General features: G+C 48.3%; 1 protein-coding gene across 1 annotated transcript in view; it reads left to right on the forward strand.

Annotated features, from left to right (window-relative positions):
- The first annotated feature begins 1,105 nt into the window (after nucleotides 1-1,105).
- LOC119951479 (sodium- and chloride-dependent neutral and basic amino acid transporter B(0+)-like) overlaps nucleotides 1,106-15,514 on the forward strand; it is a 160,468-nt gene continuing 146,059 nt past the window's right edge. The window contains exons 1-2 of the mRNA XM_038774689.1: nucleotides 1,106-1,366; nucleotides 8,091-8,123. Coding sequence (XP_038630617.1) covers nucleotides 1,106-1,366; nucleotides 8,091-8,123 — 294 coding nt within the window. The remainder of the gene's footprint in view (nucleotides 1,367-8,090; nucleotides 8,124-15,514) is intronic.

Genomic DNA, 15,514 nt, shown 5'->3' on the forward strand with positions numbered 1-15,514 from the left:
AATAAAACTCCTGTTTAACTTCACAACTTAGTGTGGACTCCTTTTTGCGGACATAATACTGGTGGCAAGGAGCAAATCCGGTCCCCCGTCAATGCTGAGACCTTCCTGCTCAGCCACCTTCTGGAAATCCAGGTGCAGGTCAGGCCCTGTCGTCCTCTGTTTGGCCGCTTGGGCACATTCGATGCCGGGGTTGAAGAATGGGCCCGCTATATGCAGAGCACACGTGCTACGATTTTCACGCCAATAATTTCATGGAAGATGAAAGGCAAACAGTGATCTTTCTGACGACATGTGTGGCGCAGACACAGGAGTTATTTGGGACCTCACATATCCGGATGCGCCGCACACCCACACCTTCGCCGACCTTGGGTAACTCATCAGGCAACATTTTAGCCCACCACCCTCTGTGATTGTCCAGAGATACCGTCTTCATAGAATCCCAACAATAAAGAAGCCATTCAGCCGATCGAATTTGCACCGACTCTTTGAAAGACCACACTATCTCGGTCCAATCTCCTGTCCTAGTTCTGTAAGCCCACCCTAAGGGGAAATTTAGCATGGCCAATCCACCTAACTTGCACATCTTTGGACTGTAGCAGGAAATCGGAGCACCCAGGGGAAACCATTGCAGACACAAGGAGAAAATGCAAACTCAACACAGTCACTCGAGGTCGGAATTGAAGCCGATTCCCTGGTGCTGTCAGGCAGCAGTGCTAACCACTGTGCCCCACCCCACTCCCATCTGAATACAACAGAAGCTGTCCCGGATGAGCCCATGACAGAGCCAGTCTACATTGGCTTGCTATGTTTTTCAAATATAGGACCTCCCTCTCGCAACTCTTACGGGATCGCCTTGCCTGTGTCATCAGTGACACTGAGACCCAACCACTGCTCCTTGGTGAGCCCAATTTAATGCTCCAGCAGGCGCTTCAGATCACCCTGTGTCGAGAAAGCATGGTATTCAAGAGATCCAGGAAATGAGGTTCAATGGCCTGGGACATGGATCTTTGCATGCCGCCCCCTTACCTGGTCGGGCACATGACGGGCCAGTGGTCGCTGAACCACCAGCCGCCACCAGAACCTTTTCCTGAAACTGCCGAAGGTGATGTGTCTCCGTGTGCGATGTGCTGCTGATAGTGTCGGGGTGGCCGCTAACAGCGTGGACCCTCACGGCTCCAATGCCCTGGTCAAGGTTGGCGATAGCCCAGGGGGCCCTGTAATTTATCACTTCAACGCTATTGATGAAGGGAAGGTAGAGATGCAGTTCCAATGTCTGGCAGCATACCACGTGGCCCCCATCTGCATCCCTGTGCAGCTAAATGGTCACTGGCTGCGCATTGAACTGGACACCGGGACGGCAGTGTCGGTATTGTGCGAGAGAACGTTCGACCGTATTCAACGGGGTGTTCGGATGTCGACTTTGATGACTTTGGCTCATCTGACTACATATACGGGGGAGCAGTTGTAGATCATGGGGACGGTGCAGAGCCCTGTTGCTTATGGTCATCAATCAGTCCAATTCCCTCTGATTGTGGTTTAAGGCGATGGTCCCAGCTGCCTGGGGTACGACTGGCTATGCCAGCTCCGCTTGGACTGGCACCACATCGATTAAATAGGGCCCGGTGGATTGCGGGATCTGCTTGGGAAATTCCTCTGCATTTTCCAGCCCAGTCCAAGGACCATCCAAGGCACTGTGGCCAAAATACACGTTGACCCCGAGGCTCAACCACATATTTTCCAGGCACGGCCCTCACCCTATGATTTGGTGGATAAGGTGAATGCGGAGCTCGACCGCCTGGAGAATGTGGGCATTGTTCGGTCTGTGCATTTTGGCGGATGCACGTTCACCAAGCTTGATATGAGCAATACCTACCTGCAGCTGACGCTATATCGGTCCTCTGGGAAATATGTAACTATCAATACTCAGTGGGGTCTTTATGAACACACCCGATTTCCTTTTGGCGTTTAGTCGGCTTGCGGGATGATTACATTTGCAATGGAAAGCATTCTGCGCGGCCCATCGTGGGTCGCTGTATATCGTTATGATGTTCTGGTCACGGGCGAGTCAGAACAGGAGCATTTACAGAATCTAGGGCTGATACTCAGAGTTTGGTATCTGCCTGTGGCAAGCAAAATGCAGATTTCATGTCAAGAAGGTCATCTACTGAGGCTACTGTTTGGACCGTGAGGGGTTGCACCCAATGGAAGCCAAATTCCACGCCATATAGTTGGCCCCCGTTCCAAGGGACATGATGTTCCTTGGTTTGGTGAATGATGACGGCACGTTCGTCCCGAACTTGGGGGTGGTACTGGCCCACTTCATCTCCTTTTGACCAAACACCAGGCCTGGCTCTGGGGTGCGGCCCAAGAGGAGGATTTTTGCTGTATCAAATGGCAGCTACCCCATCTGGCGTCTTGACCCACTATGACCTGGGTAAACCCCTGAGTGTCACTTGCAATTCATCCCCTAATGGGATCGGGACCGTCCTGGTCCATCGGATGCAGGATGGCAGAGAGCTACCAATCGCTTTTACATCCTAGTCTCTGACTGCCGCCGAGCACAAGTATGCACAGATTGAGAAGGAGGGTTTGACGGTGGCCCTTGGAGTGAAGACTGTTGTGTTATGTACTCTGGGATAACACAGGCTGCAACTGAATGCAGCTTTTTACCAAAAGATACTCCAGACCTTGAAGTTAGTTCAATTTGATTTATTGAACCAGTAGCACAGTTAGCACAGTTCCCTATGAGTTCAACTCTCTGCTGATCTCAGTGTGGTTACTCTGTCCGTCTGAACCAGACTAGCTCTTAGCCACGTGCTGGAGGTGTGATACTGTACATACACCCTGACTCCCTCTGTAGATGTTCATCAGTGGAAAGAGGCAGAGTGTGAGTGCCTCGTGCCTTTTATAGTCAGATACCACCCCTGAGTGTCCTGCCTGCTCATTGGTCATGTCCTGTTCTCTGTGTTCATTAGCTGCCTGTCTGTATATCATTATCTGCATGTCTGCATATCATGACATCTCCCTTTTTATTATGTTTTGGTGGCACATGGGAACGTACTTACATGTAGTGGCATATATTAACATATTTACAAGTGGTGGCACATGTGAACGTATTTACATGTGAAGACAGCTGTCTAATGTGTGAAAACAGAACATAGCAAACAAAACAAATGTCCATATGTCCAATCTCTGGGGCTTGCGTCTGATGCTTGTCAACCGCCGGAGAGGTGGTGGTGGGCACGACGGTGCCGTGACAGGCGGAATGGAAGCCTGACTGGTGGCCTCGTAGTTCGAGGTATCAGGAGGTGGCAAAACAACAGACGGAAACGGAGAAGAAAGCAGTTGCGGGCAGCCAACTTTGTTCAGTGTCCGTCTGTTTCATCACACAACAGAACCATCAGCTATATGTATAACATACGAGCGGGGCACAGCCTATCGAACAAGGACAGCTGGAGCAGACCAGCCACCAATCGGTATCTTGATCCTGACAGTGTCTGCCGGGGATAACACGAGCAAATCGGTGGCATGAGCATCATAGCCCTGCTTTTGCTGGTTTTGGCGCTGCAGCACCGGGAGGTGATCCAGGTCGGGCAAGTGTATGGCTGGAAGAGTTGTCCGCAGGTCCCTGTTGATATGGAGTTGAGCCGGCGACATGCCACCGGACAGTGAAGTCGCCCTGTACACAAGCAATGTGAGGTAGATGTCAGAAGCAGAATCCGCGGCCTTGCAGATAAGCTGTTTCACAATGTGCACCCCTTTTCCAACCTTCCCATTGGACTGCAGATAGTGTGGGCTGGAAGTGACATGTTTGAAATGGTATGACTTGGCAAACATAGACCACTCGTGGCTGTTGAAGCACGGGTCATTGTCACTCATGAAAGTGAGTGGGATACTATGCCTGGAGAACGTCTTCTTACAGGCCTTGATGACGGTCCAAGATGTGAGGTCTGAGAGCTTCACAACTTCAGGGTAATTGGAGAAATAGTCAATAATCAACACGTAGTCACGACCATTTGCACGAAAGAGTTCGATGCCAACCTTGGAACATGGGAAGGTCTCGATTTCCTTGTCTGCGCTGGCTGGATGTGTTGACAGGTCGCACAGTTGAGGACCATGTTCGTGATGTCCTGGCTAATACCGGGCCAGTAGACAGCCTGCCTGGCTCTGCGTCTGCACTTCTCGATGCCCAGGTGTCCCTCATGGATTTGGCGGAGTACCAAGCTCTGGAGACTGAGTGGAATGACAATCCTATCCAGCTTGAGGAGGATACCATCAATCACCATCAGGTCATCCTTCACATTTAAAATTGTGGGCACTGCCCTTTCTGCCAGCCATTGCTGAGGTGGTGCATGACACGCTACAAGAGGGGATCTTTGGCTGTCTCCTCGCGGATACGAACCACCTTCTCATCAGATGCCGGGAGGGTGCTAGCACACAGCTGCAGCTGTGATTCAATCTGCCGGATAATTTCAAGCGGTTCACCAGGCAATGTGATGGAGCGGGACAATGCATCAGCGATGATGAGCTCCTTGCTAGGAGTGTACACTAAGTCAAAGTTGTACCTTCTGGGTTTGAGGACGAGGCGCTGCACCGAGGCGTCATGTCGTTCAGGTCCTTGTGGATAATGTGGACCAGAGGTCTATGATCCGTCTCGACAGTGAATGTCAGCAGGTCGTAGACATGGTCGTGAAACTTGAGAATGCCAGTGAGAAGACCCAGGTATTCCTTCTCTATTTGCACATACCTTGTTTCGGTGGGTGTCATAGCCCTAGATGCATGGGCTACTGGTGCCCAGGATGAATTGTCATCGCGTTGAAGCAGCACCTCACCGATGCCATCCTGGCTCGCATCTGTCGAGATTTCCGCCTCCCTGTCTGGGTCGAAAAATGCCAAGATGGGTGCAGTGGTGAGCTTGGCTTTCAGCTCTAACCACTCTGCCTGATGTGCTGCCCTCCACTCAAAGGCAGTGGACGTTTTTACCAGGTTCCATAGGGCCGTGGTGTGTGAGGCCAGGTTTGGGATGAACTTGCTCAGAAAATTGACCATGCCCAGGAAGTGCAACACCGCTTCTTATCTTCAGGGACCTTCATGGCTTCGATGGCCTTGACCTTATCTGTGTCCGGACGCACGCCCTGCTGAGAGATCTAGGAACTGGAGTGTCGACAAGCCAAAGCAACATTTGGACCTGTTCAGCTTCAGGCCATTGGCATGTACACGGCGGAATACCTGCTGGAGAGGGAAAACATGCTCTTCAGGGGTCGTGGACTATATGATGATATCGTCCATGTACACACGAACCCCTTCAATGCCCTCCATCATCTGCTCCATGATCCGATGGAAGATCTCCGATGCCGAGACAATGCCAAACGGCATGTGATTATCACAGTATCTGCCAAACGGTGTGTTGAAGATGCAGAGCCTTCTGCTGGACTCATCCAGCTGGATTTGCCAAAATCCATGTGATGCATCTAACTTGGTGAAAAAAACCTGCGTGTGCCATCTCACTGATGAGTTCCACCCGCTTCCGGATGGGGTAGTGTTCATGTATTATATTCTTATTGAGTTCCTTGGGATCAATGCAGGTGCACAGGTCTCCAGAGAGTTTTTTAACCACCACCATCGAGCTGACCCAGTCAGTTGGTTCGGTTACCCTGGAAATGATCCCCTGCTGCTGCAACTCCTTGAACTATACCTTCAGGTACTCCTTCAGCGGAGCCGGGACCCGCCGTGGTACGTGGACCACTGGCTTGGCAGTAGGTCGTAGCAGAATCTTGTACTGATATGGCGACGTGCCCATACCGTCGAACACATCCGGATACTGAGCGAGGATGTCGTCAATGCCGACCTGAAGATCCACATTGGAGAATGTTGTTGTGAAAACCCGCTGCACTAGGTTTAGCTTGTTGCAGGCCTGCGCGCCAAATAGGGATGCTCTGTCTGGCTTGACAATTTCAAAACATAACCGGTTGGAGATGAGTAGATGGCAGGATCCCAGTGCCGTGATGGCATTTCCGGTGTAGTCCAGGAGCTGGCAGGCTGCTTGAAGGACCTTGGGGGGCTTCTTGATGCAGCTGAAGTCTGCCTGTGAGAGCAGGTTGGCAGAAGCACCTGTGTGCAGCTTAAACTGGATGGAGCAGTGGTTGACCTACATCACCTCATGCCATTAGTCCGCAGAATCCACAGCGAGGATGGATTGAATTTGTGATGAGTTGGATGTGGCATATTCACATTTGGTAATGATGCCCACACAGTAGGCGGAGTCCAGGCAGTCTTCCTCTGGATCCGTTGTGCTGCCAGGATCAGAATCCTGTAATCGTTGTTGCACACTCTGAACGCGCCGTCGTCGGAATTGGGAGCACTGGCCCCTGACTGGTGGTGTAGACCTGCACAAGGCGGCATAGTGTCCAGGCTTCCGCTCCTGCCGGGATTCCGGAACGAGGGGTCATAGCTTGAGGATAAGGGGTGAACCTTTTTGGACTGAGCAGGGGAGAAATTCCTTCACTCAGAGAGTGTGAATCTGTGAAATTCGCTGCCACAGAATGTGGTTGAAGGCAAAATGTTGTGTAATTTCAAGAAGGAATTTAATATACCTCTAGGGGGAAGGTGCGATCAGGGTATTGAACTTGATCAGACATGATCATAATGAATGACAGAGCAGTCTTTTATTTTCTGTGTTTCAATGTTTCGATGTTCAAGAAGGCAGCTCACCACCAGCTTCTGAAGGGCGATTAGGGAGGGGTAATAAACCTGTCCATACCTCGTAATTTCAAAAAAAAAATTTTTTTTAATAAATTTAGAGTACCCAATTATTTTTGTTCCCAATTAAGGGCTAATTTAGCGTGGCCAATTCACCTACCCTGCACATTGTTTTGGATTGTGGGGGTGAGACCCACACCGACACAGCGACAATGTGCAAACTCCACACGGACAGTGTGGGGGATGGAACCCAGGTCCTCGGTTAGCAGCGGTGCTAACCACTGCGCCGACATGCCGCACTTAAATCTCGTAAATGAAAAAAAATAAATCGTCAACCCCTTGCACTTTTGAGAATCCAGCAAAGGTGAGCAAAGCCTCTGGCTCTGTTTGGCTGACTGATGTTGGCATCGCAAATGAAATTAACTCATGGTTTCACCTGGATATTACATCTTTGTAAAATTAACTGCAGCACCTTGAATGAAATGAAATGAAAATCGTTTATTGTCACGCGTAGGCTTCAAATGAAGTTACTGGGAAAAGCCCCTAGTCGCCACTTTCCCGCGCCTGTTCAGGGAGGCTGTTACGGGAATCGAACCGTGCTGCTGGCCTGCTTGGTCTGCTTTCAAAGCCAGCAATTTAGCCCTGTGCTAAACAGCCCCTTGAATGGGCCATCATGAGTTTTCGGATATTAGAACAGAGTGTCTTATATTTAATCAAACACCTATAAATTTCTATTTTGCTGATCCTGGTTTGTGTGGATTTACCTGGTGCTGCCTCCTTTAAACCTGCTGCTGTGCCCACACCTGGAGATGCATTTGACACAGTATTCTAAAACTAATGCAAATAACCCGAAATGGGAACACGGAGTCTAAAAATTGGCCAAGTAACAGCAGAAATACTCAGTGTCCTTGGATATCGCCCAAGCCTGAGGGGGGCAGAACTCTACCCATTTTAAACAGGAACTAGCTTCTGACTGCGGGATTATCAGTCATTATCTGACGAGAACCTGAATTATCTTTAACCAGACACCCGGAGCAGTGCCCAAACACCTTTGGACAGAAGTGTTCTCTTCAGGATTTACATCCAGTCTGTACGCATGTGGAAGGATTGTTCGTCATTTTCCAAACATTATGTGGAGATGCCAGCGTTGGACTGGGATGAGCACAATAAGAAGTCTCACAACACCAGGTTAAAGCCCAACAGGTTTGTTTCAAACACTAGCTTTCAGAGCACTGCTCCTTCCTCAGGTGAATCATTCACTTGAGGAAGGAGCAGTGCTCTGAAAGCTAGTGTTTGAAACAAACCTGTTGGACTTTAACCCGGTGTTGTAAGACTTCTTACTGTTTCCAAACATTGACCAGGGAGAATTGACTTTATCTGTGTTCTCACAGAGTGACCATCAAATAAATCCTCTGGAGGACAAGGTGAGTAATTTTATCAAAAGTTGACAATAATCTCATGTAAAACTCTGAGGGGTGCTGATGATTTGGGGATTTTGATTGTTGTGAATTGCTGAGTCTCTCTGTGGGGATCAGGGTGTTTCCGAACTACCAGCTAATTGCGGTTGAATGGAAAACAACACAGTGATTCTGAAGTGGGTCAAAGCTGTACTTTCTGTTCAACATCTGGTCTAACAAAGTTGCAGACATCCCTAGATCCCAATGTCTCCAGAACAGAGTCTGATTTTCAATGGAAAAGTGGATTGGGAGGGTGGAATGGAAGGGCGGAACATGCTCGCCCCAGTTAATGGTCTATTTTGCTCCTTGATTAACCTATTTACAGGTCAGGAAGGTGGAAAATGGGGTTTTCGAATGGGAAATCAGCACACCTGACCATTCTGGAGCACCTTAGTAGAAAGGGAGGAGAGAATTCAGAGGCAAAAATTTGCACCATTTGCAACATCTAATTCAGTGAAGTATTGGATGAGAGATGTGGAATGCGAGGAGGATTAAGTGTGAAGAAACTCAGCAGTGGACGTCCTAATGGTCAGCATTGTTTCATCCATTGGGTTTAGGATGTGCAGAAGCTTCTGCACCCATGTATCCAGTTCCAGCTGCCTTTGGTTATGCTCTTACTTGTTCTGCAAGTGTAAGGGAAATGTGCCCGCGTTTGGGTAATGTTCCAGTCATTTTCCAGATAGTATGAAACCTGAGACTTGTTCACAGGGTTTCCGACAGTGCAAAGTTTCTGAGGGCGAGACAGAACAAATGAATGTCAGACATGAGTCTTGAGATTGCAGGGATGTGAATGATGAGCAATTTCAACAGTGTCTACGTTTAGTGGTCTGTCAGAATAAGGCATTTGAAGATACTTGAAACTGATCTTGATCATTTGTGTGAGGCCATTGAACTTCTTGTAGCATGTTATCAAGTTTCTCAGGGCTTAATTTCTCAGATCGTTGTTTATGGTTATATGCTCCCATTGCCTTCTTAGCTTGTGTATGGAGGGTGTCCTGGACCCAGTGATGCAGGGCGTCTCTTCCACTTTCTACCTCCACCACCAAGGACACAACTACAGAGTCAGAAAACCATAAATTCTGCTCTCTCTCTATGTTGTACCATTTTTCATTATTTGTTGGGTCAGATTGAATTATTTCAGAACTGTCTTATCTGCTCAGGTTTAATTAGAAGAGACTATTTTCAACAGTCCAAGCGAGCTTTTGCTATGTGCAGACTTGCATTAAGAGGTGCAGGCTATATTTAATATGTGCATCCTGTCTTTAAGAGGTGCAAAGCATCTTGAGATAGGTGCAGCCAGTCTTTAAATGGTGCAGCCTGTCTTTAAGTGTTGTCGGCTATATTTAGGTGGTGCAGCCTGTCAATAAGAGGAGCAAACTATCTTTAGACAGGTGCAGTCTGTCTTTAAAATGAACAAGCTTTCTTTAGACAGGTTCAGCCTGGCTTTAAGGCCAGCAGGCTTTTTTTAAGCAGGTGCAGCTGGCTTTAAGGCAGGCAGGCTTTCTTTAGACAGGTGCAGCTTGTCTTTCAGAGGAGCAGGCCATTTTTAGATAGGTGCAGCCTGTCTTTAAGAGCAGCAGGCTATCTTTAGATAGACGTCGCCTGTCTTTAAGTGATGCAACCTGTCTTTAAGTGGTGTAGGCTATATTTAGGGGATGGTGCAGCCTGTTTGTCAGAGGAACAAACTATCTTTAGACAGGTGCAGCCTGTCTTTAAGAGATGTAAACAATATTTAGACAAGTGCAGCCTGATGTGTTGGGTAGGCTGGGTCTATGTGGACGGTGTTTGATGCAGTGTAGAGAGAGACAGGCTTCCAACACTTGATGAGATGCAACACAATTTTATTTAACATCTAATTATATTACAGGTTTAACTGTGCGTTGACACTATGCTGACTCAACTGGAGACCTGAGGCTAGCCTGACCAGACTAACTGACTACCACATGGTGTTTGAACTAGCTGCTTCTCACGAGCTCTGACTGTCTCAGAGGCTGGATCCCAAGAGAGCAGGAAAACTGGTGCCCTCTGGCTTTATAGTGGTTGTGTCCTGTCTGGTGATTGGCTGCTGTGTTCTGTTTGCTCACTGGTCATCCTCTGTGTCAATCACTGCCTATCTGCACTCCATCATATACATGGATGTATATTATGACATCTCCCCCCCTTTTTTTTTAAAGTTTGTGTTCAGGTAATAAATATTGAGGAGCATGTGCATGAAGATGTGTACATGTACTTGACTATATACAGAACATGCTATCTTATATACATGGGAAGGTGTCGCTAGTGCAGATATAGGGCAGATAAAGCAGTAAAAAACGATATGTACAGATGTCAAAACGATGAGATAACAAGGTTATGCAACATTCAGTCTATAAGTTTAGTCTCTGTGGCAGGCGACGAATTCCGGTTGACCGTCTCAAGGGTGGATCAGGGGCCGCCTGCACTTGGACAGGCGGGACTGCCGCCAATGCGGTGGTCGCAGAGGTCGGCAGGATTGCTGGTAGATCGGTGGTCTCGTGGCAGGGCCCGTCAGGAGGAAGCAGTGTGCGAGGTGGGACGTCACAGTCGGGTGGCGGGCTGTGGAAGTCTGCGCAGTGCCCACATGTTGCGTCGGAGGAAAGAGCCATCAGCCATGCGAACGAGGAACGATCTCCAGGCCACTTGCTTGACCACCACAGCTGTGGCGGACCAGGCGCCGTCAGGCAGCTGTACACGAACTCGATCAGTTGGGACCAGCTCGGGGAGATCTGTAGCATGAGCATCGTATGCTGATTTATATTGGGCCCGAGACTGCTGCATCTTCTGTATGACCGGGAAGTTGTCAAGGTCTGGAATGTGGATGGCTGGAACCGTCATCCGCAGTGTGCAGTTCATGAGAAGCTGCGCAGGAGACAACCCAGTGGACAGTGGGGTTCCCTCTGTATGCCAACAGCGCCAGGTTGAAATCGGAGCCTGAATCTGCAGTCTTACATAATAACCTTTTGACAATGTGGACCCCATTTTCGTCCTTCCCATTTCACTGTGGGTAGTGGGGGCTGGATGTGACGTGCCGAAAGTTGTATAGCCGGGCAAAATCAGACCACTCCTTGCTGAAAAAACAGGGGCCGTTGTCACTCATCACCGTGAGTGGTGTCCCATATCTGGCAAAAGTTTCCTTGCATGCCTTGATCACCGCCTCCGACGTGAGGTCAGACAGTCTGATCACTTTGGGGTAATTGGAAAAGTAGTCGACCAGGAGGACTTAGTCATGCCCCTTGGCATGGAACAGGTCAACACCGACTTTGGACCATGGGGAGGTCACCATCTCATGTTACTGTAGAGTTTCTTTCGGCTGATCCGGCTGAAATTCTTGACACGTAGGGCAATTGAGGACCGTGTTGGCAACGTCCTGGCTGATGCCCGGCCAGTAGACTGCCTCCCGAGCTCGACATCAACATTTCTCGACTCCCAGGTGACCCTCGTGGATTTGGCCGAGCACCATATCTCGCATGCTCTGCGGGATCACAATTCTGTCAAGCTTCATGAGGATGCTGTCTACCACCATCAGATCGTCCTTGACATTGTAAAACTGGGGACACTGTCCCTTCTGCCAGCCATTCATGAGGTGCTACATCACCCGCTGGAGCAGGAGATCCCTGGCCGTTTCCTCACGAATCTGAATGACCCTCTCGTCAGAGGCCGGGAAGTTGGAGGCACAGAATTGCACCTGCGCGTCTATTTGACATACTATGTCAGTCTGCTCACACGGTGTAGTGATAGACCTGGAAAGTGCATCTGTAACAATGAGCTCTTTGCCTTGGGTGTAAACCAGGTCAAAATCGTAGCGGCATAGCTTGAGAAGGATGCGTTGTAACCGTGGTGTCATGTCATAGAGGTCTTTTTGGATGATGTGAACCAATGGCCTGTGGTCCGTCTCAACCGTGAATTTAGGGAGGCCATACACATTGTTGTGGAACTTGTTGATTCCCGTTAGGAGGCCCAGGCATTCCTTCTCAATCTGAGCGTACCGTTGCTCAATGGGCGTCATGGTTCTAGAGGCATATGCAACTGGGGCCCAGGAGGAGTCATCATCCCGTTGGAGGAGTACTGCCCCAATACCGTCCTGGCTCGCATCAGTGGATATTTTTGTCTCCTTGGCGGGGTCGAAAAACGGCAGCATCGGGGCTTTGGTGAGTTTTACCCGCAGCTCGCGCCGTTCTTTCTCATGAGCGGGTAGCCACTGGAAATCCATCGATTTTCTGACGAGATGGCGGAGGGCTGTGGTGTGGAACGCCATGTTGGGAATGAACTTCCCAAGGAAGTTGACCATCCCTAGAAAGCGGAGGACCGCCTTCTTGTCCTCTGGGGTCTTCATGGCGTTGATCGCCGAAACCTTGTCAGCATCCACTGCACGCCTTGCTGCGAGATGTAGTCGCCAAGGAATTTGATTTCTGGTTGACCGAATGAGCATTTGGCTCTGTTGAGTTGGAGGCCATGCTCGTAGATCCTATGGAACACCCACTTGAGGCGATCGATGTGTTCTTGAGGAGTTGTGGACCAGATTATGACATCGTCGACGTACACTCGATGCCCTCCATCATTTGTTCCATTATGCGGTGAAATACCTCCGAGGCAGAAATGATGCCAAAGGGTATTCGGTTGTACCAGTAGCGACCCAACGGGGTATTGAATGTGCACAGCTTGCAACTGGACGTGTCCAGCTGTATTTGCCAGAACCCCTTGGAGGCGTCCAGCTTCGTAAAGAATTTGGCATGAGCCATCTTGCTGGTTAACTCTTCTCGTTTTGGTATCGGGTAATGTTCCCTCATGATGTTGCGGTTTAAATCTTTGGGGTCGATACAGATTCGAAGCTCCACTGACGGCTTCTTGATGCAAACCATGGAGCTAACCAGTCCGTGGGTTCTGTGACCTTTGAAATGACGCCCTGGTCCTGGAGGTCTTGCAACTGCTGCTTGAGGCGGTCCCTGAGGGGTGCCGGCACCCAACGCGGTGCGTGAACCACAGGGGTGGTGTTTGGTTTCAGCAGGATTTTGTATCGGTATGGGAGTGTGCCCATGCCTTCGAACACACTATGGTATTGAGCTATGATGTCATCAAATTGAGCCTGGAAGTTTTCATCAGGTGAGGCTATCGCCTGTGAGGATGACATGATGTGGACTCTTTGAACCAGGTTCAGGAGTTTGCAGGCCCGAGCATCGAGCAGGGAAGCTCTGTCAGGTCCTACAATCTCAAATCGCAGCGTCACTTTCAATGACCTATTGGATACCCCAAGTTGGCATGAGCCACTGGCAGCAATGGCATTGCCATTGTAGTCGAGGAGCTGGCAGGCCGGTGGAAGAATACTCGGTCTGACGTGGATGGCGTCAAGATCGGATTTTGATTCACCGAAGCGCCGGTGTCCAGCTTGAAACGGATGCGAGCCTTGTTAACTGTAAGCAGTGGCGGACTGGGTCTAAAAATATTGGTTGCCAGGAGACAAAGGGGGCCCACCCACAACTACAATGCTATCATTTAATTTTCATAGCGAATAAATAATTTTCAAAACATACATATGGAAAAAAGGGTACAATTAAAATTTTTGTGGAAAAAATGTGTATTTCTTAGTAATTACAGTGTACATGTACTGTACATATTACTGGCAGTAGATACCAAATGTAAATACCGAATGTTATAATTGAATTATTTATTTATTTTTTTAAATTTTAAGTAATTGGTTGATATTTTAAAATAGTTTACTGCACAATTTACACATTAACAGATAGTTGAAAAGCACAATAGAGCATTGCATGCAGTTCACTATATTAAGAGCAATCGTTTGTGTTCGCTAGATGATTGTGCGAATCTGCCAATAATTGCTTCTGCATCCAATTCATCTAACAATTCATTTTCAATGGATAGCAACATGTATGATTCCAAATTCTCCTCAGACAGCGAATTTCTTAACCTTGTCTTTATGATATTTAGCTTTGAAAATGTCCTCTCACATTGGACTTGAGTAACTGATAGTGTGCAGATGACTTTATAAAGTTCATAAAGGTTATCATATGCCTTGTCATGAAGTCTGTTGGATGCCAGCATTTTTAGTACACACGATGGACAAGTGCTGCAAATTTTACAATTTTAACAACTGGAATCCATATTCTCACCATCATTAAGCAATAGCTTTAATACATCAAAATTTGAAGCGAAAGAAAACAATTCCAATATTACTTGATCTTTGCTGATTTGTGGAAACAGCTTAATAATACCTTCCAATGCTTCATCTTCAAGGCCCTTGTCTGCAATAGTTTTAAACTTTGCTGGGTCCAAGCAGGAAAAATCTTTATACAACTGTTTGTGTTGTACAAAGCGTGATTCTAGTGACTGGACAATGCGATCCATTATTAGGTTAAACACATTTACTCAAAAATCAGCTAGAGAATCTGAGGAATTTCTTTCATCATCAATAAGCTCATCTGCCATTCTTTTCTTCTTCCTCTGCCTCTTAACTGGCAATGCTGTTTCCAATGCATCAATTTCCAATGTTTGATTTTCATCCATATTCATCTATGAAATCCTGTCATTACATTTATTTACAAATTCCAAAGCCTTGCTGTAAACGTTATCAAATGTTCTTGTTTGTTCCTTCAACTTTGTTGTAGCTGGATCTACCAAACTCCATGCAGTAAACATATCTAAACCACTTGTCTGTAGATAACTTGATAACGGGGTTGTAGTTTCAAATATATACAAGTAAGGTGGAGCCACAATTCAGACATGTCATGACGCCGACGTCAGCACATTCCGTGCGTCAACGCGCATGCGTAGTGCGGTCGAATGACGTACACACCTGCACGGGCTGGTCGTCGGTCTCGCCGTCCCCTCGGTCGTGGCGCACATGCGCTGGAGCCCGGGAAAAGCGTGCAAAATGGCCACTCTTGTCAAGACTCAGGCCCTGCATTTGTATGATGGCCTGCACCCGTTCTGTCTCATGGGGGTTTAGCTTTGCCGTTTCTGCCGCCCTGATGTGGGAGCACCGGTTGTTTTCATGCTCGTGGAGAACGCACATTTCGATGGCGATGGTGAAGGTGAGCTGCTTGACTTTGAGGAGCTGCTGGCGAAGGGAATCGGAGTGAACCCTGAAAACGATCTGATCCCGGATCATGGAATCAGTTGGCAAGTCTTAGTTACATGACTGCACGAGGATGCAGAGATGGGTCAAAAAGGACTGAAAAAGTTCATCCTTACCCTGAAGCCTCTGCTGGAAAATGTACCGTTCAAAGCTCTCAATGTCGCAGTGGCTGTCGAACATCAGCAGGACTGTTTTAAATTTCGTCTTGTCTTCGCCTTCAGAGAATGTAAGGGAGTTGTAGGATGATGAG

The sequence above is a fragment of the Scyliorhinus canicula genome, chromosome 17, assembly GCF_902713615.1.
Source record: "Scyliorhinus canicula chromosome 17, sScyCan1.1, whole genome shotgun sequence".
NCBI lineage: Eukaryota > Metazoa > Chordata > Chondrichthyes > Carcharhiniformes > Scyliorhinidae > Scyliorhinus > Scyliorhinus canicula.